This window comes from Cyprinodon tularosa, unplaced genomic scaffold (assembly GCF_016077235.1).
Source record: "Cyprinodon tularosa strain WSP-4 unplaced genomic scaffold, ASM1607723v1 ctg51, whole genome shotgun sequence".
NCBI classification, from domain to species: domain Eukaryota; kingdom Metazoa; phylum Chordata; class Actinopteri; order Cyprinodontiformes; family Cyprinodontidae; genus Cyprinodon; species Cyprinodon tularosa.
This window is the reverse complement of record NW_024039241.1, coordinates 3,209,857-3,234,741: the sequence shown is the minus strand read 5'-3', so window position 1 is coordinate 3,234,741 and position 24,885 is coordinate 3,209,857. Positions and strand designations below refer to the sequence as shown.

Here is a 24,885-nt window from a genome sequence, read left to right as displayed (position 1 = left end):
TTCTGTTAGAGAAAATGGCTTTATTAGGTTTTTGGAATAACTATTGTCTCTGCTAGAAAAAAAAATAAAAATATGTTATTTCTCTTTAAAGTGATCAAAGCCATATGGCCAAGCAAAGGAATGGTTAAGACTTCTCCCATAACCACATCAGCCCTGAGACCTGAATCCTCCTGAAAACCTGAGGCATGATGTGAAGAGAAAACAGCATCAGTGAGGAAAGAGTTGGAGAGATTGGAAAAAGATCCCACCCTCCATAAGCTGCTGTTTTGATTATATCTTTCATGCAAGGACAAAATCCTATGAATAGATATACCTAGATGACTTAATTAATATCTTCAGTGTGAGCTAATATAGATCAGTAAATGTGATGGCCGCTTTCTCTTTCAAATATAATCCCTTGTCTCCCAACATTTATGCTGTGTACATTTTTATGAAAATATAATAAACATAATGAGAATTCAGTCACTTTTAACGTCAGTTGAGCAAATGTATTATAATAATAACCACACATGTATTATTTTTAGAAAAAAAAACTTTTTACTTGAAATACCAATATTTTCTCAGTAAGTATAAATAATGATTTATGATTGATTTCAATTTTGTACAAAAATAATACATTAGGAGGAGGAAAAAAAAGAGAGAAATCATGTCTGGTCACACAGGTACAAGTGCCCTCTGATCAGATATGCCAATAACAGTCACAATAACGACTACATGATGACCTATTAATGAGCAGGAGGCTGGATGAGTCTAGATGTGATGAGTCGATTCGTAGCGAAAAGGGAAAATCGAAGGTGAGGGCTAAACTTGGCTCTGGAGCAAAATGTTTTCTGTCTGAGCGAACTGTAATACTGTCATCGTGGGCGGATTGGTCCAGACTCCCAGATTTTCCAGCATTCCTACATGATTTTTAAGCCACAGCTGTCACAACACCCGTCCCCTCTTTAATGTTTGCTTGCTTTCTGAATACCTGTCAATATTTTTATTCCATGCGGCAGCAGGGAGGGCTCTTTAATGTTGAGCCGTGATTCACGACAAGGAGTTATTAACAATATTTGTCCTATTTTACGGTGCTGGCAGGAAGTGGGTGATAAAGGGTAGAAGATAAAGGGCTGGTGAAGGGTGAGTCCCATTCCTGAAATTCACCTGAGCTTGTGTGCAAACAAGAGCCAGAGGTTTCCATGGAAGGGAAGGGCCCCATTGAAAGCATAGAGGGTGAGTCAGTGCTCTCCAGACTGAGGCAAAAATCACTTTGGTATATTTGTCACACAGGCAAATCTGGACTTTTTTTGTTGTTATTTTTTAAGAATATACATCAGCTATATAGTGCATATTTCCTTCCAGCCTCAAGTGTGTGGAGTTTTGTGCAGAATCCAGTTATACAAAGCATTGCATAGTCCCTTTTAAGATTGTCAAAGTCTTTTCAAATCACAGTATACACAATGAATGACTCAAAGCAATAATTTGCAGTAATGCTGATAGAGTAAACCTAGTGTGAAAGAAAAACATGGAAGACTCCTTTAAAGACCAGAAAGAAACGTATGCAGAAGATCAATAGTGGTTGTGATTGTCAGGAGGGTCACTTGAGTGCAGACAACGTGTCCCCAGTCCTCTCTTTTTCAATGTCTTCATTTTCCCAGTTTAAGTCATCCAGTCCTTTTTTTTAAGGTCAACAGAGTTTTTTTTTCTGGTGCTTTTGTTCCTTTGTGTGACGACAGAAGATGACTTTTTTTTTCCTTTTTCAACTGAACACTGTTTTTTTTAAAGATTTAAGTTTGAATCATAAACATCCTTGTTGATCATTCATGCGCTGCAGAGGTGGATCCAGACTCTGTCCCCAATGTCTCCCTTCCACAGCCTCGCCTGCTCAGCCGCCGCTCATCCATGTTTGTTGACTAACTCGTCGTCCAGCACGCGGCAGGCCATTAAGAGTTATCATGTTAACCTCAGCGAGGGGGTGAAGAAATGTGCTCCGGTTGCCGAGCAGCGGGGAAGTCGGTTGGAAGCTCTCACCAAGCTTGAAGCGGACACTGGAAAAGAAAAGAAGAGGCGTCAGGGACAGTAAAACCTGCTACAGAAAACACAGATATGCAGATGCATATATTCAATAAGCACAATTAGGGTATTTTATTAAGTAAATTGATATTTCAGTTCAGTAGGCTTTTAGGTTTATGCACACTTGATTTATTCCTGACAGTGTTTACTGAGAAACTTAAAACCTTGTGATTTTACTCCACTCCTTTTTCTGTTTTAGAAACTCTAATAATGCATACATTTTAATAAAAATATAAAATCTCAATTATTATCTAATATTACTACAAGTAAGCCTTAAATATATATAACAGAACTGTAAAAAAAATTATGACTAAGGCTAAAATAGTTTGAACTAATTCTGCTGTATCAAATTATCTCCACTAGATGGCAGCAGAAACAAGTGAGATACTTATTACGTACTTATCATGAGTAGTGCAATAATTTTACAGGATACATCACATTGAAGAGATTAGTTATTAGTTGAATATGTGTAAAAAGCCCTAGAGTCAAGTTAACGTTCACCATACTGACTTAACTGATTTCCACTCATAAAAGTTCCCATAAAGAAATGTAATATAAGATGGTGAAACATAATTTTTTCATAGTTAATCAGCTTTTAGGGAGTTTCCATTAACAGTTTGTGTTTTCCTGTTTAGGCTGCAAGGAACAAGCCTATTTTTCTTAGACGTAGTTTTGAAAACTGGAAAAAGATGAATCCATGCTGATCTTTCTGAGTCTGCTAGAGTGTGATTCACAGGTGCATAAAATAAGTGTGAAAATACCTCAATGAGACCCAGATTTATCTCACTACTACAGGCAGTACCTGTAGTAGTGCTCTGATTTAGTACCCAGCGTTTTTTTATTTATGCATTTAAAAAGATTTGAATAGATAAATATTGATTTGTCCTTAAAGTTGACTATATTGTATAAAAAATAATGTGGCGTACAATAAAAAAAAAACAGTACAGGGAAACCATGTAAAAGTAGCTTTTTCTGATAATTGTTCTACAGAAGTTCTTTCAATTTACATGTTTTTCAGGAGAAAGTAGCAATTCAGATCTATTTCTTTTTCATGTAAATACAGAATTTCTTTTACTTTAAAAAACCCTTCCACCTCGGCCTACCACACCTGACCAAATACATTCCCCATTCCTCTTCTCCTGACTCTGAAAAGCCTGTATCCACTCTCTCTCCCCCCTTCAGGACTGTTTGAGGGATTTGCTTTTCACCTGCCTCTCCGTGGAGACAGCTGACCCTGGAGCGACCCCGCAGCCAGCAAACAGCCTCACCTGATAAAGCTGACCTGCAGCCAAGACCTGAGTCATTAGACGGCGCAGTCTGTGCAGAGGTGAGCGCTCAGTGGACCCGTGTAAAATGGAGGGCTCCAGGTAAACAGTGGGTGCTATAAAGCCCAGAACTCACAGGCCGTTTCATGAGAAACAAGTTTAGCCCAAAGGACTCCCTGATAACAAAATACCTGGCTTTTGTGATGATTGCTGAATAAATAGACGAGTTTGTGAAATGCCAGGCAATAATGCTGAACAATCAGGAAGTAAAGTTTCTAAACAGTTCTTTCTCTTATTTTACCAACTATTATTTCTCTTTTTTGCACATTACTGTATTAAAATAAAACTGTAAACAAAATACCTATTTTTACAAAATTAAATTATGTTCAAGGAAGCTGAGAATTATAGCTATTTATATTTCTGCTTTAACAAACCTTTACTTAGTCTTCTGAAAATGTCTCGTTTTTAAACATCAAATTGTAATGTTTTTTTTTTTTTATTTTAAGGTAACTAAATTAATCCTTAAAAAAAATAACTGAGGTACTTTTTTTAATTTAAATTTTTCCATTTTAAAAGCATCACAAATATCTGGACTAGTTAGAGTTAATTCAGGCTTATGGGTATTTATTTCCTTTTCAAAAATATTAGTCACATTTAATTTCTATTTTTATTCTTTCTGTGTGTTGCTTGATTAGAGTTGAATAAAGTTAATGAGAGATTATTCCGTAATTGTATTTATAAATAAAGTATCATCCTACTCTTTGTCTGTAATCCTTAGTTTTTTGTATTTGTTTAAGTGGAAGTTAATAGTTAAATATATTTCTGAAAGTAAATTATAAAGGCATACATTACATTCAAGTTTCTTATTTTGGGGATTTAAATAAAGCAGCAGAATAATAGAAAGAGTCTTGAGAATATACATTTTTTTTCTCTTCTTTTAAAGCTTTTGCATTTCTAGTGATTTTATATTTATATGGTTCTCGAATCTGTTGATTTTCCCTCCAACATTAAAAAAACCCTTTTTAACCTGGTGATACCTTATGAGTACTAAACAGAACCCGCTCCCAGCTGCCGTCACAATTAGAGTTAGGTGCGAGGACTCTGCCTCAGCGTGGGAAATTGAGCATGTGAATGCACCATGGACAACATTTCAGGCTAGAGCGATCACGGGTAGGAGGGAGAAGTAGGAAAGAGGAAGAGGCGTAATTACCCAAAGGAACAAGGAAAAAAAAAAAGCTTCACCCCCCCTTCTAGTTCATTTCATCCGCTGTCGCACTGTAGCATGGAGAAAAGTAGCAGCAGAGCTTTGATTAAAAGGTCTCATTTCCTGGTCGCAGAGGTGACTCTCACCAGGAAGATGAAAGTGGAAAAGTGGGAGCATTAATCAAGAGGGGTTCAGGTTGAGAGAGCATGTGACTGATTGGACGGCTGTTTTAGAGGAAATAGGAATCGTGAGGAGTGTCCTATCCATGCATCCTTCTAGTCTGTTTGCCTGACACTGTTTGAACATCAGCCCCAGCATGAAGCGAAGGAGTTAGTGTGCACAGCTACTCCTGACCTGAATGATTGGGTTTGAGTTGGATTTCACTCATTAAAGCTGCATGGCTGAACTGATAAAGTAAAGTATTTACCCAGGAGAGACCCCCGAGTTGCACCATCTTGTTTACAGGAGCGTCCTAACATGACAAGGAATTAAACAAGTCAACAGACAAATCATGAGACACACACTCTTTCTACCTGCCTGTGTCTGCTTCACTCTGCCGGCGTGTGCTTCAGAGTACGTAGGGATGATTTTCAAGGAATTAAACTAAGGATGTGCAGCAAATGTTACTATGATTCTCATGCAAATACCCGCAAATAATCACTATGAGAGAGATCAGAAGGTGGATCTAACTGTGGTCTGAGAGACAATCCGGGGACTCACCGTCTTGCTAGAGGACATGGAGCTGAGGGTGCTGATGCTGTTGGCGTCTGTGACCACCATGGCGGGGGGGAAACGTGATGGGTGAGAATATTGAGGGGGCTCTTGTTTGTGGGAGTACACTGCAAGAAAAGATATCACTTTTAACAACTGGAATGTGTAAAATACCACTTTATTGAACATAAACTTTAAAGTTTTCTATCAAATCAATATGTTAGAGCTATGCAATTAACAGGAGATTAATAATAAATCACTAAATAACCAATAATTTTGGTTATTTCTATTTTGTTTAATAATGTTGGGGTCCATCCTGTTTACACAAAAAAATTGGTTCAAATATTTCTAACAGCGGGGTTCTGTTGATACGTTATAACCAATCAATATGTTACCAATCTTCTAAACTCTAATCACAAAGAGATTAGCTGTGAGTTTATTTCTGTCCAAGAAAACTTAAACCATCCAAATGATGTAAAATGTTTTTTAAACCACTCTTGTTTTCTTCAATTTCTTCATCTAAAGTAAACATAAAGGATCATCATCATGTGCATCTGCTGCAGCCTCTGCTTGTATATGGCACAGTTTGAATGGCTAACCTTAGCTGTTTCATCATCTAAACTGTATTGAAATCAAGCAATAGGATGGCCTTAAAGGTATTTAATCTTACATTTTAACATTTATTCATGCATCTGTTCCTTTAAAAGTTGTCCATCTTTCTTAAAGGTATAGTGGAGGATTTTCAAGAATTTTTGAAAAGACCCGCCCTTTCGATTTTAAAAAGAAAATGCACATGCACAACGCTATACCCGCTCCGACAGCGAAAGCCTATTAAACATGTGTGAGAGCGTGCACGTGCACATTTATCCTCATGCACGCTCTGTTTAAAAGTTGCTGCTTGCATCGCTCATATAAGCTTACTTTCCTAAAGAAGATTCGCAATTTTTCCACCAGGTCAGACACACCACTGGTAATTGAAAATGGGGACGAGCACGTAGGACGGCCTTACGTAAACATATCACCAGAATGATTGACAATTAGGAGGATCACTTATTTTGATGATCCACTCAGAAAAAGAACATCCTACATTATACCTTTTAAAATTGAAAAGGAAAAAAATTGGCCATGTTACATGTTAAGGAGGTGTATCCTTTCATTTGCTTCTCAATCCAATTAGTTGAAAATAATATACTGTAAATGATAGCCATTTATTTATTGCTTCAGCTTAATAAGTTTTGGTAGGTAGGTTTGTAGGCTTAATAAATTGAAAACTGCTTTAGATATTAAATCTCTAGAAGTATAGGGTACCGCTTTTATAAACAACATAAGACGTTTATATTTTATTTATGCTTGAGTGCTAACATTTACAGAGTATTTTAGTTTTTAATTTAAGAAATAGAAGCTTGATCAAAGATATTGGTTAAAAAATAGCTGTTTTGTTGTCTTAGTGGTTTGGATGCCTTCAATTACTAGTAAGCAGTGGTTCCCAGTGAGGGGGTCAGTGTAAATACTGCGAGGGCTGAATGGAATAAAAATGGATAATTAGGTAATTTAACCATTAACCAAATACATTATGGATGGATGGATGGATGGATGGATGGATGGATGGATGGATGGATGGATGGATGGATGGATGGATGGATGGATGGATGGATGGATGGATGGATGGATGGATGGATGGATGGATGGATGGATGGATGGATGGCATTAAACAGGAGGAAAGTAGATTTACTTACTGTGTGAGTGAGAAACTGTGGCCATGAACGGCTGCTGGCTCATGTGGCTGGGAGATTGCTGCATCAAGCTCTGCTGGTGGGGGCTGTGGAGCTGCTGGGAAAACTGCACTGGCTGGAGAGCTGCGAGACTCCCTGCCACACTGTTGATCACTGGCACCGTCTGAGACTGTGACGTATTTAAACCTGAAAGAACCACACCAACATGTTACTTAAAGGGAGGAACCCATAGACCAAACCAGTGTTTCTATGGAGGTCAAATCAGACTTACTCTGTGCTATAGCCATGACTCCAGACAGAGGCATAATTAGGTTCTGTGTCTGCTGGTGACTGTGATGGGAACTGTGGATGTTTGTCAGTGTGCTGACCGGAGGAAGTCCTCCGCCTGAGCCTGAAATCTAAAGAGGAAGACAGGGGAAATAAAGCAAAACTTTATTGCTGTGTTATTTACTTGCAGCTGAATATAGCACTGAGTTATGAAAGGCGGAGTATCTACTGTGTAAATTCATGTCCAAAGTGAAACAGATGTTGCCTGCTAAACAAACAGCAGACCCAAATGTTGACTCAGTTCAGATTCTTTTGTCTAACATTTCCCTTGTGTGTAACGTACATACTGTAACACACCACGATAACGTGAAAGGAAAGGAGAATTAAAAGAAACACATAAAAGGAGTCAGTTGTTGAGTCGCAAACGGTTTAAACAGCTACAGCGGGTTCATAGTAAGAGCTAATTGGAGCCTCATTTGAATACGGAGGCTAAAAAAAAAAACAACTAAGAAAAAGAAATGTAGCATTACAATGTCAAACCTCATTTCACATAAAACCACTAAGAAAGGCGGAAGTGTCCTGACAGGGAAGTTAGATGAGTTCAAACAGAGCCCAACGATTTAATGGTTCAGATAAAATGTTTGGCTGTGAAGGTTGAAATTGTTTTACTTATCGAATAAATATCTTTCAAACATTCTTTAGACATGTAGAGATTTTTTTTTTTTATTCAATACATGAAAATGACAGTGAATATAACCCAAAAATAAAGGATGACGTATCTCTCAGATTTTTTTTTATCTTTCTTTAAGACTGATTTGGGATACTTTCCAATATCATGACACTTTAAGGTGCATCCAGATGCCTTATATATTTCCATCTGATTTATCCAGTGGCTTAAAGTCTTCCAAAGGTGATGACATGAAGTGCAGGAATTACTGAATTAGCATTGAGTTTTCCCTCCATCAAATTCCAAAAGCCCTCCTATATCATTTATTTTTACTTTGTTGAAACAAACCAGTTTTTTGGATTTTTTTTTTTTCGATCAGAATAATAGATATAATTTAGGACACATCAAGAATTCAAAAAGCTGTAATTCTTTTCTCTGGCTTGCAAAACAGTAAATGAAGTTATTCAGTAATATTACTGGTTGTTTAAAACATCAACAATCATGGTGTAGAAAGTAAAGGAATGGCCGCCTTTACTCATATTAAAGTAAAAGTGCTGAAGCAGCTAGTCAGACTGATAAACTAAGCAAAACCACCTGAAAATTGAGGATACCATCTCATACTCTCAGATATTGTTTATAAGGCACCAGTCTTTTCATCGTTAAAAACACTCTCGGAAGGAAGCAGCCTATATTTAAAGAAACTGCTGGAAAAGATTTACAAGAAAGTGCAGCTCCCCATGAACAAAGTTTATTTATGATAGAGATGGTTTCAAATGTCTTTTCTTTGAATAGATGTGATTAAAAAGCCATGGCATTGAGAAGGTTTAACCATTTATAGGGCACTCAGTGAAAGACTTTAAATATCTAAGTTAAGTAATTTTCTCTCAAAATAAGTGCATTTTTTCTTGGAGTGATCAGGTAAGTGAGACACTTTGCAAATGGAATAAGAAAATTTACATTTAAAATAAGGGAAAAAGTGCAGTCTCCTATTTCAAGTGCATAATATCAAATAATTTTATATTAAGGATAAAAATGATCCTTCCACTGGGAGATTTTCTTATTTACCTACTCAAATTAAGGGTAAATACACTTATTTTAAGACATTTCACTAATTTTTAGATCATTTTTGTAGTGTGTTATTTGAATCCAGGACAAGACCTTATTATCTTTGTAACATTAAAAAAATATGGATATTTTCATGGCAAAAATGAATGCCAATGTAATAACAAGAAACGCCAACTTGCCCAAACATATTACGAAAAATAACAAAAGTGCTTCTATAAGAAATTCATGAAAAACACTCTGAGAGTGAAAGAAATGATTTTTTTTAGGAACAACATAACATTAGAGGCTTATTAACCCTTTAGCTTTACTTTCAAACTTTCCAATTAGCTTTTTGCCTTGTTATTCTTTTTTCCAACTTAATTTACAGTAGGAAATATATCATGTAATTGCTCAAATGCCAAAACAAAATGCATAGCCAAGTAATGCTATCTTTGCTTAATGGCTGGATATAGATCTTATGCTTCTAGACCTCACTGAGGGACAGGGGGGCTCCATTTCTAAGGGGAATGCAAATGATCAAAAACGGTAACTTGCCCTATAAAGGGTTAAAGAACTAGAGATGCAACAAGACTGAGGGACATGATGGAATAGTGGCGTCATTCTGGCACCTTCAGCTCCTCTTTATAAAATAGCATTTAATCAATAAGAACAGACGGCTTCATTGTGAGGTTTGTTGGCATAGCGATGGACATGCCTGCCTGCTCGGGTGAAGGCTGTCTGCTAAAACACAGCCGCCCATCTGAGCTCAAACAGAGCTGCACAATGTGCCGATTGTTGGCGGAGGCTCCATAAGAGAAGCCTTTAAGGGGTTTATGCTAAATCTACGCCATGTCTTATCTAATTTAAGACCACTGAGGTCCAGGTATGATTACTCACCATCTTGGCATCAGGTGAGAGCAGGCTGTGGCTGTGGTCCAGTCCTCCCGGGGACACCTGCTGGAGCACCGACTGGCTGTTGTTGCTGTGGTGACTGATGGCGGTGGAGGAGGACACTTCGCCAGGCCCTTGGCTGTAACGCACTGACCAAGAAAGAAAAAGACACCCATCAAGTAACTTGCATGATGCACTGATCATGTGATTAAGGACACAGGTTTAGACCCACAGCCAGGTTCTGCTGCTCTTTGACTCCGATGGGGAGTCAAAGCAAACAAACACACTCTCTCACTGACCTGTCCACTACTGCTATCTGCGCAGCTCAGCCAAGGCCATTCCCTGTGTGCACGCACTTCCAAGAGCACAACTTCCATCAGACTTTCTGATAAGCACACAAATGCTGCTGACGACGTGACTCATTACGTCAGCGCGAAGGTTCACCAGCGTTGGAGGAAATACTGACATTCACCTTAAAGTTTGGAGGTTTTTGTTTTTCACTGTTTTGTCAATATAAAAACCAAAAACATATAAAAATTTGTTTTATTGGGTGCAATAAGACATAATCGAATGACATGCTTTCGTATTTGCTCCAATTCGCTAAACGATTAATTGCTTGCAGGAGTCTTCCAAATGAGGAAAGACCTCCCCTTCCAATCGTGCATAATTTAATTTCAGGTTTTCTTAACAGGCCTTAGAGAGTTTTTGGGAAACATTAGGGAATAAGCGGCATCATGTAGAGCAAGAAACACAGGACAGGGATGACTCTGGAGGAGCAGCCATGAGAGTAAAGTTCAAAAAGGTGTTGCTATGGCAACTATTAATTGATACATTTCTCCATTCTGGGTTTCGTAAAAGAAAGGATGACATTGTTGGAAGAAATTCATCCAGTTGGATTTTCAATGTTTTACAAGTCATGCTGAGACCACGATAATGTCAAAAAAATTCATCCTGATCAGATGAACCCTTTTGACCTTTAAAAGATACCCTCTATATGTTAGAGACTAACACACAGACCTGATCACTCCGTGAACACAGTTTAACAAGGTGAAGGTCATATCATGCTTTTAGAACATAGGAAAGCAGAGGTGGTGTATGAAAAGACAAATGATGCTGAATTATGATGTAATCCGGGAAAAAGAAGACTGTAAGAGGCTGCAGGAAAAAAACAGTGGGACAGAGGTTCACCTTCCCACGGGACAATGACCCTGAATATAGAGCCAAGCCTACACAGATTGAAGTGGATCAGAACAAAGTAGAATCATAGGCTAACCGAGCTTGATTTAATTTGCATCACAGTATTGAGCAACATTTTTAGTCTGGACACGGTTGGTAGAGAAGTTTTAAAGCAAAATAAGATTTTACTAACCTCATAAAAAATAACAAAAAAATGTGTAATTGCCAAAACTTGGAAATGTTTTGATGATTATAAACCTTTACAAGTTTTGCTTGGAAGATGTTGGGGTTATTACAGCAAAATAGAAGAAAAAAAGTAGAATTTATTTCATACAATTTATTAAGGGGTGGATTAGTGTAACACCATCAATAAATCCAAAACCGGAATTCTAGTTGTGTCTACAAAGAATGCAATGCCAACGCCTCTGCACCCCCCAACACACACACACACCGACACACACACAGAACTGACAATCTAATGCCTGTTTGCTGATGCAGGCCCCCTCTGATACCAACAGAGTAAACATTACACAATTACAAGCAATGTCAAACACATTCTTATCCTGTGGTCTCAGTCTCACACGGACAGGTAGAGCGTCCCCTCCCTCAGTGACAATCCAGAGACAGACTCTGTTTGCACTCAGATGCCCCCCCGTCCCTGACCCAGGTGTGACAGCTGCATCGTCCAGCCAAAGTCGGTCTGACATGACAGCAGGTATATTGATATACAGCCGGTTTTGAGATAGAATAGAAAACAGGGAGAGGCGCTGACAAGGAAAGGTGAGCAATGAGGGAGGCATTGATTTCCTAATGAATGCTGCTGGAAACTGGAACAGGATGTACTCCACTTGGTGTCCGTCTGTCTACATGCTTCCAGAATTTTAGTTTTTTACCAAAAAATTTATTTTTTGTTAAAAGTCATTGTTTCTTTTTATTTCAGGCAGAGGGAGCTTAAAACAGAGCTTTCAAATTCTTAAGCAGGATGATGGTTTGTTAGACAATCTTTCTCGGTTCTTCCTTATCCTCACTGGAGAAACCTCTTAAATAAATCTTCAGTTTATTAACAACAAATCAAGCTGAAGACTTAAAGCTAGAATGCACAATGGGTTGTGATTAATGTTGAAGTTTGGCAAGCAAGCGCCAACGTCAACCTCTCCTGCATCGTTTAGTTCCCTTGTTTGTTTTTTTATGACTACTCTCTCAATTGCTCTTATGAAAATAAATGTAACCGTCATGAACTACAAGCCTGAACAAAGCGGAAATAGAAAGCTTGAATAAATGGCATTTGGTACAATTTGTCTCTCTGGAGCCAAAAAACAATATAATATGAATGTAAGGTTGGGGGGGGAAATAAAAAAAGAAAACAATTTCATTCTTTTACATTAATGCAAACAGAGATTAAACATTAGCTTTACTTTTCTATGATTAATTAAATCCTTTCTGTCGCTAAAGTACAGAATTTAGGGCAGCTTCAGCCGATAAAAACTGGTAAATCTAGTGTAGTTTGAGATAGCTAAGATCCTTCCTGCTTTAGGCCTTCATGTTAAATCCTGAATCTCTTTCTTATTAAAAAGGAATACGGTAATGAGGGCATCGAACATTTCATTTCACTATCAGAGTAAGAGTAAACACATTTATACCAAGCTTCTCATTGTTAATGTCCAGCTGTTAATTTGACTATAGATATGGCAAAGCTACAGCTCCATATTTCACAGCCTGAAGTACATGTCCTCCATTTTGTTTAGGCGACAGACTTCATATTGTCTCCAGAGACCCACTATCAACCCCTACAACAGCCCGCTGTGCCTTGTAAACACCGCCGCAGAACAATAAAGCAGTCCATTGGACTCATGACCCCCATTGCGACACAATGGAGGAGGACTCATAAAAAGTCAGTTATCTCTGTGCTGGGCGACCTCTTTAAGTTCCAGAGGGAGTAAAGGATGCTATTCAGGGCAGCTTTGGTTCTTTGGATTTGGCAGGAATTGAAGCAGCAGGGAACCTCAGATTGAGTTAGCACAGTTTTCACAAGTTAAATTAAAAGTTGGTAGTTTTCTAAAAATGCTAGACCTATTTTGAGGGTACTGAGCATCTGTGAGGGTTAAATGAAAGCTGAAATATGCCTTTGTGGAGGTTGAAAAAAGAACAACAAAAAAAACCCCAACAACTACAGCTTGCTCTTTGAGAGCAAGAGGCGGGCGAGAATCTTTGCAGGGGAGTGTCAGCTAAGGGTCTTTGGCAGGTTTAAAAGGCCCACGCTCTCTGTGGGACCTGTGTGATATCAAAGCCTGCCTCCCCAACCCCAGGCAGTGGCCATTGAAGAGTCGCCGCATACGACAGACCACCTGGGTCTTTGCAGGACGTATCCAGGCTCCTCTTTGTGGCTCTCTGGGAGAGCAGGCAGAGGAAAGTGCAGAGCTGGGCAATCTTTCCTGAGTGTGCATCTGTGTTTTCAGCTAGCCTGAGGTGAAAGCAAAACCTTTGCAGCCCACATATAATGTCCCCCACTCACTCGCTCACTACTGTAACTTATCTGGAACTTCTGAGTCTGCTGGTTTTCTAGCAAGCTAAACAATACATGAATCTTCCAGAGGACAGCTTTAGTTTCATGATAAAATCACAACCGAAAATGAGACAGTGATACTTAAAACAAAAGCCGTAAACCAGCTTAGAACATGCGACCAAATCATAAAGTTTCAAAGATTTATCCTAGCTTTTATTGTCATTACACTGTCACAAGTACAGAGCAACAAAATTCACTCTCTGCATTTAAACCTTCCCCTTGGGGAGCAGTGGGCTGCCATTGTGCGGCAGAGCAGGAGCAGTCTGTTGGAGTAGGGCTCTATGCCCTAACCACTAGGCCACCCACTCCTCTGTGGTCCATACATATATGTGTGGATCTGTATGTACTTGTTTCTGTGACCTACTTAGGACTATTTCTTGTATAATTACTTACCTTCTGAGGACAAACAGCGGACCATGGGATGGTCCTACTGTGGTGGACCCCATTTTTAAACTTAGAGCGTTAGTTTAGAGGTATGGTGCAAATTAAATTTAAGTTAAGGTTATGGTAAGGAATACACTGATTATGGTTGGGGAAGAGAATATTCCAAACGAGGCCTGGGAAATTAATTACATTTGCAATACAATTTTAACAAAACGCGATTTTCAATCACAGAGACAGTCTATTTTGACCATGTTACATATAACAAGTCACTGACTTAAGACGCCGACTTTCTCCCTCCAGCCCTTTAGGTGGCAGTACTACTCTTAAAGTCCATTCCCCCCCCACAAAGAAGGGAAGCGAGAGCTGCAGGTAGCACATCGGTTCACGTGTGGCAGTGGAAGTAAGCACTTTCTCACACAATGCGGAAAGTCGTGCAACAACAACTCTGGACATGCAAGTTTTCAAGGTCATGAAAACATTGAAACCCTGGAGGGAAATATCTACCTGCTTGTGGTTAATACAGAGGGGAATTTCCATAGAATTGCAATCACAGTATTGGTTGAAAATAACTGCAACTTTGATTTTTGGTAAAATTGCTCAGCCCTATTTCAAACCCAACACCAACAAAATGGTCTTAAGAGGAACCGACAGCTATGAAACAATTCAAAGGCAAGAACTAACTGATGCCATGACTGTAAAATAGAATGCTTACAGCTTTTTTAATACTCAAAACAGGAACAAACATTAACTAATACTTTCCATCAAGATGTTTTTACTTAATGGACCCAAATAATGTCCTCAAGAGCACAGGGAATTACACAATGCATCCAGCTTGTGAAATGATGGCAAGGAGAACCGGGCAGAAAAAATCTTCCCATACACAAAAATGGACCACTAATCAATTCCTACTTTCCTTTAGGATGTTTTTTTTTTTTATTTGAAGACACAACAAATAAGCCTACATTTTCAATTCAAATCTTCCAAAGGGGCCCCACCGGGTATAAATCATCCCGAAGGTAAAAAAAAGACAAAAAGGATTTATGAATGAAAAAATAAATGTAAGGTGGTGGAAAAGCTGTTTTTTATACCTGGAAAATTTACTTTGCATTAATTTTTTTCACTAGCCTTTGAGTTATTTTCCCCCCAAGAACAAATAGACAAAAAAAAAGGAAACTAAGGGGACCTAACAGGTGTGAAAAATCCAAACTGGGAGCTGGGAATCACTGCATGTCAAGTAGAGCAAATGGTGACGGCACTGACCTGCGCTCCTCCTTTGGTGCACGAATTTGGTGGAAAACTGCTTAGGTATAAATAATCTTTGGTTTCCTTAGAAGTGGTTTAAGAGACTGTTTGTGACCTCTTTACACTTTCTGGAAGGGTAGAGTTGAAATGTTGGCTGATAACTTCATAGCCTCCCAGATGAACACATATGAAAATCTGACTAATATAAGCAAAATTTGAAAAATAAAAATGATTCAAACCTTAGATGTTATCTGGAAATCAAACAAGTAATCTAAATAATACCTAAAGTGTCCCGAACTTCAGTCGCTACAATAGAAAAAATAAAAGCACACCAGTAAAATTGTGACTGACTGATCAGTGGAGCAAAGCAGAATCAATAAAAACTCCCAGAGTCAGATGAGTCTTGCTTTCTCTCCTGGCAAAGAAGAAGCGGTGATCAGTCCTGTCTGGCAAGAAAGGAGCCAATACCTCCTTGGACAGCTCCTGCTGCTCAGAGTCTGGGGCTAGCCTCAACAGCTATGCTGGGGGAGGCCCGGCTGAGACAAATGAACCTGTGTTACAGTCACTGCAGTCCTCTAATACACCAAACACAATGGAAGCACCTGCTGAGGCCGAGCATAGAGAGTTGAAGTCAAGGATCCCCTTATCAAAGGCCTGGGAGATGCAGCAGCAAAGGATTTTAATTGTCCATTAAGCATGCATAATACAGGCCATGCCCTGGCAACGCAATGAGGCGACCTGCTGGGACGTTATTGTCAGTTCAGAGCTGACGCTGAAAAACAGCTGATGCTGACGGCAGGATGCCAGCGGGACGCCTTGTAAGCAGCCAGCTGAGACTCTTTTTCTTTTTTTTTGGATGTGTGTATCTTACGCCAACCTTTCCCCTTCTGCTGTACAGACCCCTTCCACTGCGCCGCAGCCTGAGGTCATTGCCTGGTCAGGTGTTCAGGTGAGCCACAACAAGAAAAAAAAAAAAAAGCCTAGCGCAAACAGACAATCCACAAGTGGGACCAGTTTATCCAAAGGTAAAAGAGCAAGCCAAGGCAAACAGTTTGTTTTCCCTTCAAAGGTGGCCTCGTGTTCGAACATGAGGGGACAACAATGGGCTCTGAGTGCATCTCTCAAATCGCACTTTTATGGAGGTTGAGTGATGGTGCGCTAGCTTAAAGCTCTGTGCGGCCCTATCAGAGTAGTTTTATACCGTAAAGCTGGACTGGGTCAATACTAATTACTCCGAATGCAAACACCAGGTTAGGGTGAAATGGTCAGAGCGGGTGAAATGGACAGGCAGCATCTTCCCGTTTAGAGAACTCTAATTAGCAACCTTTGAGGAAAAGGAGAAACTTTGGAAACCAGGAAAATACGTCGAGGTGTTCTGGATATGTTCGTCCACCCCCTCCCTTACCCACTCCTGCCTGACCCTGGCCTGACCCTGGCCTGTCACAGGATTGCTGCCCTTTGTGTCATGCCTCTCCATGCTCACTTTGGAGTGGAGATTGCAGGTACAATGTGGATTGTTCTCAGTGTGTTTTCAAAGATCAGAATAACAATGGCATTTGCTCAGCTCACTCACTCACACTCATTGATCATCCAGGCCTCTCTTTCTCTGCCTCTCTGATCACATCAATTCTACCTCAGGAACCTTTTTTTTCTAACATAGTTTCACTCTAAGGGAAACTGAAACCAAAATGGCATGTGGATGAATGCGGAGCATTCACTTTATGATTACCAACTTTGATGAATCTTGTGCTAAATCAACTGAACTGTAAGAAAAAGGATGATTTTTCTCACTCTGTCTTGTCATGTGCAGACTCTTAACAGGTTTGAAAAACTGTCTGTATTTAACTTCATCAAGCATTGACTTCATGATTCCAACTGAAAGAGAGTATCCCCAAAGCATGATGCTGCCTCCACCATGCTGGTGTCACAGTGGCGGTGGTGTGTGCAGGATGATATGCAGAGTTTGTTTTCCTACAGTTTTCTTATAGTTGGTCTTATCTGAGGAAAGCCCCTTCCTTAATCTGCTTAATCTAGCATTCTTATAATTTTCTTCTTGCTGCTTTTCGAAATAAGCCAATTGGTAATCAGTTGATACTCCCATCAGAGATGTGCTGGTGAAGATTCTCAGTCATCCAGGTCATGGGAATTCCAACAAAGTTAAAAAAAAAAGTTAAAAAACAAACAAACCACTGGACTTTGTTTTCCAAGTTTGAAGATGTTTTGCTTCCATTCGATTCCCATCCAGGAAGCGAAAAATGTCCAAACTTGGAAAACAAAGTCCAGTGGCTTGTTTTTTAACTTTGTTGGAAATCATATCAGAGATACTCCTGACTGCTTATTTTAAATGTATCCCTGACATTTTTGCTGTGACAATTAGTCCCAATGATGATGTTTCTTTACAAAGATGTTCAAAGAAACCTTTAAGGGCTTGACACAACTGATGTCACAGGTTTTCCTTGAAGGGGTATGATAAAAAACACACATGCAAGGCATGTTTATTTGCAAAACTTTTGAGAACTGTTTTTTCCTCCAACTTTACAGTCATGCGTGACTTTAAGCTGGTTTATTCAGTGAATAAGTAGAGGATTCTGTCTCTTACTTGGAGGTGAAGCGCTGGTCTGGGGATGATGAGGTGAGCTGTGCGACAGCAGAGGGTTGATGCCATGCGAGGGGGCATGGATGGCATCCATGGCCAACTTTTGCCTGAAAGCTTCCTCCTTGCGTCTGTTGGCAAACCAGTTATAAACTCTCACTTCGGTGACCAGATTAGAGCCGAGTCCTTGAGCTTTGGAGGGGGAGACACCTCTCTGAAGACACTCAGCTCTGCATTAAAAGGGAAGAGGTAGAAGATATTAAAACTGTTCAGCAGTTGTTGCAGAGTCCCAGTAGTTGTGTTTTTCTTCTACCTGTTGCACTCCTCCACCAGAGCCTCCCTCTCTTCCTTGCTGGGATTTTTCTGCCGCTCGTAGGCCTGGTACAGGATTTGCTGGGACGCAGGACCCCATTTGAAACGGTTCCGCCTCATCTTTTTACTAAGGGGCTCACTGCCGACCTCCTCGTTAGACTGACCCATGCCTGGACCTGACGTGTTGTACTCAGGGTAGAAAAAGGCTGGATCCTGGCTGCCTTTGTCAGACAAACTGCCGACAGAAGCTTGTGCTGCCTGGTTAAACTCTGCAAAAATAACAAGAAATCCCTTTAAAAAATTAGATACATCCTAGAAATGCTAAAATATGAGAATCTCATAAGAAATTCAAAAAATGCCCTGTGTTTGTATAAAAATAAATTAAAACCAATACTTGAAGCAGGATCTAGGTGCCTTTATCAGATTACACAAAGGTGATACTTTGAGTTATAAAAATAACAAAGGACCCTCCAATTAGCAGCAGCATTGATGTTCTCTTTTAACGTTCTTTCAATCTACTTGTACAGAATGACTGCAATTTTAAAGCTGCATTACTTTCATAGGAATATTATGTGGCATGCAGTTACATTTCATAGCATGACACTATGTCCTTATGTGCCAAGAAATACTCACAGAGCTTAAATTGCCTTTACTGTAACCCAGGAAAAAGTGAAGGCGCCTTATTTCAACCAGATGGGACAGGAAGAGAGTAGGAAAATCAGAGGAGTCTGAAAAAAAATCTGCTGTCCCAACACCAAGGAAATTCTTAGAGATGCTGTATTAACAGTGTTTATCTAAAGCTTGAATCTCTTTAATGCACCTGAGCTGCGGTTCCCAAACTGTACCCCCATCCCAACCCACATGTCTGACCTTTTTTCCAACAACTAAACTAAGAAAAGTCAAGTTCACTACAGTAACATAAAATATTGCAATGAAATTAACTAAAATCTTGTTTTAATCACAAAAATACCACTTTTAAAGTGTAGTTTGTTTAATGTAACTGTATATTTTTTTCTTTTTTTTTATTGTGTAAGATAATAAAAATGTAATTACTGCCTGAAATACTTCCTAATTTGAGCTCAGCTTTAAAGATGGGATTTGAATAGTTGCAAAAATAGTATTGATGTTTTAAAAACATAATCTAAAGAGCTGTTTATTTAATACCCGACTGTACAAAGTGGGAATGGGCCTGGTAGGCTATTGTTATCAGTGTAAACTAGTGTTCTAAAAAGAGTAAAAAAAAAAAAATTATGTTTTTTAATATTATTTCTACAATTTAATCTCATTTTAATGATGAACAGGAGAAAATGACTCAGTAACCAGCCTTTTGTTGCCAGCTGTTTGGAGTGTAAAGAAATGCAGAGCCTTCTCCACTTGTTGTTGCTCACTGTTAGTTAGCTGACTGAAATGTGCTTTGTTAATTTAATGGCAGCTTAATAACAGACACACCCGTCTGTTCAAACATACTTCTGGGTTCAAAAACAATGACAGTATATCATGGCATTGAAAGCAGAAGCATCATTCAGTCAGGAAATGGTTAAAACTACAGACGGGAAGCTATATTAAACACTGCAGACATTATGTAGTCCAGCTAAGTAACCTGCTAATATCCCCTAATGCTATTCTTTTTTGCAAAAAAGAATATTTCACATTCTTGCACATTAGTCTCCATATTTAAATATGACTACAGTCACATTTACTCCACAAACAAGGAAAGCACAATGAGCTGGGCCCTTGGTGTTTGGAGGTAGTCTGGTGAGCCAGACTGAGCTGGTAGGGCTGACCAATCACAGAGCAGGAGGCGGGCCCATGCAACAACACTTTTCTGTAACCATAACAGTCAAGATTGCATGTGCATTGGAGTGAGGTTTTTATTGATGCCCTTTATTATGTCCCAAAAGAGCTCTTTATATAGTTAAAAATTCAACAACTGGTTGATGGGAGAGCTTTACTTTAAAAAGAATAAAAAGGTGCTTTTGGGTCACAGAGATATCCGATTGGTTCCACACTGTTTTCACTGACTCTGTTTTTTTTTTTTCTTCTATCTCTGCTTTGTTTCTTTTAAATTAAAGTAAAAAAAAGAGTAATGGATAAGAATGTGCTTGTAACAACTGGCATGGTAGGAGTATTTTTTTCTATTTGTTTGTATTAAAATAAATGATGATGTCCTTAGCAGTAGTCATTAAAGTGTTTTGCTCACTTTTACCAAATAAGTTCTATTTTATGGTAAAGCATGAGCTGCCCCTCCCCTACATGTTGCTGTTACTGCTGTTTAGGTGGCTAATCCAGGCTATAAACCCCAAAGGAGGACAATCATCCATCTCATTAACGTTGGCAAAGCCACGTGTCATTAAAGCTGCTGATTCTTTTGATGCAGTAGGAATAATTTTTCTATCTAATAAAACAAATCATGTTCTTCAATCTTGTTTCAACACTGTAAAAAAATCGAAATCTACATAAGTCATTTTTTCTTAAAATAAATGCATTTTTCTTGAATTGAGGTGGGACATTTTGCAAATGGAGCAAGACAATTTATATTTTAAAAAAAGGAAAAAAAACGATTTAATTGTCTTTTTTCAAGTGCATATTATCTAATTACCTTATTTTAAGTGTAAAAATCTTTACCCATTGGCAATTAATCTTATTTATCTACTCAAATTAAGGGTAAATCCACTTAATTTAAGACATTTTAAGTTATTTCTAGATCGTTTTTGCTGTGAATCTTTTTCTGTAACCAGTTTTGTAAGTACTTCAAGTGATCAGTAAGAATGTAATACCTCCCCATACCAAAGAAGGAATGGAGAGTTTAGCCACAGACAGTGAAACCTCAGCCAGCCCAGCTCATTGCACTGCAACAGGATTAATGCAGTTCACATGTGTACACCCAAATAAAAGCTGCACGCTGCTTGTCAGCTGCATATTATTATTATTATTATTCGATACGAAGGTCGAAGCTGTGAGAAACTCAAATATTAACTTACGTCGAAGAATTTCCCGCTGCTTCCTGACGTACCAGGTGTAGAGAGCAGCTCGCTTCTGAGTTTTCATGGGCGTGCCTTTGTTGAGGTGCTGGGAGAGGTGAGACTGGTTCAGCCCCGTTATGTCCACCACTTCCCGTTGGGGGATGTTGTGTTGCTGCATATAACCTTTGATCATACGAGCAGCTCGCCATGGGTCCTCTCTGATGAACAAAAAACAAACTTCATTCAAGAAAAAAAAAAAAAAGGTAAAAGACAAGCAGAGCAGGAAATAAATACAGCATTTTGCTTTTGTTTAGCCAAAAATCTACCTGCAAAAACTTTTCTACTCTGAGCACTGCAAAACCCAGTTTCCTTATTTTGTAGGAACATGAGATTGGATTTGTAGCCATTATGAGTCAGTTTATAACTGAAGCACACATTCCAATGGCTGTAAATATTTTCAAAGGTTAGTTCAAGTGGATTTGCAGAGGTTGAAAAACATGGATTCTGAGTACTATATCTATACAAAAATTTAACACTTAAATCTATATTTTAACAGAACTTAAATACAACTATTTAATTAAATTAACAAATTCTAATAATGAATTTCAAATTCAAGCATAATTTTGTAATAATTCTGATTTACTTTATATTGGTCAAGCTTTCTGGATTTAACATGAAGCAAAAATGAACTTCAGTTCTTAATAATATAGTTTAATTCGTATTGTATAGTATTGAATAAGGAAACTGAGATGAACACTTGAACATTTCACATTAAAGCTGCATTAGCTCAGCTTTTTCTTTCTCTCTATAGATATAAAACAGTGACTCCATAATCAAACAGTAACCGCCGCAGACAGACGGACATCAGCAATTATGAAGCAGATCTGCTCTCCACTGTTTGTTTTGGAGAATGTGGAGGCCTGCGTTTAAAGTGTAGCGGGTTAAGTGGGGAGATGTTAGTTTATAACTTTTGACAATGAATAACCAGATCTCCATTCACTTTAATCACACGCCACTGTGTGTCTTCCAGTTGATGATTTATAGAATAAAATTAATAATAACTTAACTACACGTGGTTTAGTTGTGAATTTTAAACAAGATTTATTATGTTGTAGTAATTAGCAAAGAAAATGTCATCTAGAGGCATTTTACAGAGCAAATATTTCCAGTTCGTTTTCAAATAGCTATAAAACTATATTTAATTAAATCAATACAGGAATGAAATCTATCAAATAGTTCAATTAGGATTCAGCTACCCGGCAGTTAGATTATTATTATTATTATAATAAATTCTAATTAATGCCCATTTGTAAAACTTTATGTATAGAAGGATCATATCATCAAATATTACACAAGCCAGAGGTGATTATTGAGGATTTATTTGTTTAAAATGGGTTACATTTATTTGATCAAGCTTTTTAAAGCATCCAACTCCTTGTTTAATACTTTTTTTTTTTTTTTTTTTTTTTTTTTTGCTATCTGGTGCACACGTAATTTTTACCATTTTATTACTTTCTTTAACTGCGAATGTTTGTTTTTCTTTTCTTTCTTTTTTTTCCATAAAATTAGTAGACTTATTGAATCGGGGTTTTATTTTGGTTCTTGGAGATAAATTTGCTATTTTTAACATTTAAAATAATATTCGTTTTTTAAAATAAAATTAAAGAGCAATTTAAAAGAGCAATATTTTATTATTATTATTATTATGACTGTTGTTGTTATTATTATTATTATTTAAAGTGGTTGCTTTCTCCAGTTGCCGGCTTTTTATCACTGAGAGGTGGAGTAGCTTTGGTTAATTATAAATAGATCTAAGTTCAGCTGATATTTTCTAAAGGTAAAGAAATAATCTATTTGGATAATTAGTAACCAAAAAAAGAAGCGTGGCGCGGTTATTTAAATTTGTAAACAATGAAAGAAATGTGTTTTTGTGTCACATTTAAAGTTTAAAAACTATCAGATCTAACCTATGAGATTTTTATTATTATTAAATGTCATTCCTTTCGATTCCTTTTTAGAAATAATGTTTAAAAAGCGGGGAAACTCACGCCAGCATGCGGTCCACCTCCGCGCGCTGCTCCGCGGCCTCCTCCGTGTTCAGCGACTGCAGCTCCTTCAGGATCGGCGGCGTGTCGTAGTCGTCCCCGTCCTCGGAGCCCTCGTCCCCGGACAGCTTTCCCTTGACGTGTCCGTTGGTCAGCGTGTGGAAGACGGGCTTGGAGTCCGAGTCGGCGCCGTTCATTTTATCCGGCGACATGGACATGTTCTCCATCTTCACCCCGAAGCCCTGCGGCGGCGGCGGGCTGGGGTCCATGTCGTCCAGCGCCTGGATCAGAACATCTTTGGTGACTCCTGAGTCCAGCAGGGCGCTCAGGAGCTCCTGCTGCAGGGACGTCAGCTTTGAAACCATTTTGGAGAACATTAAAAACACGACATAAGCACGGGATGGTCAAATGAATTCTGATTAAAATCGAATAATAAGTTTAAAATAAATAAAGTTCCAGGATTTTTGGGGGGAGTTTCTGTGCGCGACACCTGCTCCGAAAGTTCACTGACTTCCCTGTAGGAGGGGAGGATGGAGCCGCTTTGCCATGACGCTTTCTGCGCGCAGGAGGATATAAAACATGGTAATGAGTGGGCCGGCTGATGTAAATGTGTGGAATAAGGGCCGCTCCGGGCAGAGGTAGACGTATTTACACTGCCGCTCTGCTGCTTTTATTGGCTCTTCTTATCAGAAAAACTTTCATGGACTTCGGACCCTGTTGTAGCCTCTATGCCATAAAGAAAGAGCGAACTGCGCATATTCACGGTTTTATTCCACATAAGAGGCCACTGTTCAGACTTTTAGACTAAAAGTTTATTATAAACATGTCCTTACATCCGATATATAGGCTATGTTTATCAGTCACATTGGATTTAATAAACTCAATTATTTCAAACTTTTTAGGTGATATTAACGCGTTTGTTCTATTGGAAGATTTACCTTAATTTTTCACCTTATTTTTCCACATTCATGCATTTGCACTGACCCAGAAAGGATCCTCCGCCGGGTTATTTATAGGCAATATAAGGATATCTTCCAGTCAGTCTCAGCAGCAAAACAATCGCCTTTATAATCCTAAATGATAAGAGCAGAACGAGGCCAGTATAGATTAGAAGCCGGCGCACATTTTCTTTTTTTCTATTTATTTAATTTCAATATATATTATTTATATATATATAATAAAAATAATAATAATTATAAATTGCATATTTCGTCATTCGATGAGAGAGTTGGGAAAAATCTGTTTGAGCCTTAAATGAAATTTATTTTGTGTTTAAAATGTACGTTTTCAATTCCATCTTAACGATAAAAAAAATATACAAAACTGCATGCTTTGATTTTATTTCTTGCATTAAAACTGAAGTTTACTTTTTTAAAGAAAATTTGCAATATTGAAGTTCTCTTGCATTTTATTTCTTTTTAGGATTTACTTTTTAATAGTGGCCATTGTTTAAAATAATGTAATTTTTGTGTGTTTTTTTATAGATTGATTTATACATTATAAGTCCTTAATTTATTATAATTATTATTATTATGATCAAATTACCAATTATTTTTGTTGCATTTGATCATGAACTGTGATAGCTTTTCCACATTCAGATCATATATCTTAAATATTTTTATGATTAAGATGTAATTATTTAATCAAAGAATTCAGTACAATATTAAACATAATGAAGCTGAAGCCTCATGGGTGAAAATATAAGGCTAAAAGATAAAAAGATAAAATAATTCTGCTAAAGAGAACTAGATTGAGGTCCAACTGCAGCTG

The 24,885-nt window shown here is 38.2% G+C and overlaps 1 protein-coding gene across 1 annotated transcript; it reads right to left on the bottom strand.

Moving 5' to 3' along the window:
- Positions 1-1,284: 1,284 nt before the first annotated feature.
- Positions 1,285-23,752, bottom strand: hnf1ba (HNF1 homeobox Ba). The gene is made up of 10 exons (XM_038303399.1): positions 23,119-23,752; positions 21,089-21,288; positions 18,109-18,376; positions 17,802-18,025; positions 9,844-9,986; positions 7,240-7,366; positions 6,972-7,154; positions 5,245-5,363; positions 4,952-4,996; positions 1,285-2,030 (listed from the first exon to the last, which is right to left on the bottom strand). The coding sequence occupies exons 1-10, from the start codon at positions 23,490-23,492 to the stop codon at positions 2,010-2,012; spliced, it is 1,704 nt and encodes a 567-aa protein (XP_038159327.1). The 5' UTR covers positions 23,493-23,752; the 3' UTR covers positions 1,285-2,009.
- Positions 23,753-24,885: the final 1,133 nt, after the last annotated feature.

Coding starts and splice junctions, on each gene's coding strand:
- hnf1ba (XM_038303399.1), bottom strand. CDS start 23,492: ATGTTCTCCAAAATGGTTTCAAAGCTGACGTCCCTGCAGCAGGAGCTC. Junction 18,377..21,088: donor GCAGCGGGAAATTCTTCGAC/GTAAGTTAATAT, acceptor TTATTTTTGCAG/AGTTTAACCAGGCAGCACAA. Junction 7,155..7,239: donor AGTCATGGCTATAGCACAGA/GTAAGTCTGATT, acceptor TGGTTCTTTCAG/GTTTAAATACGTCACAGTCT.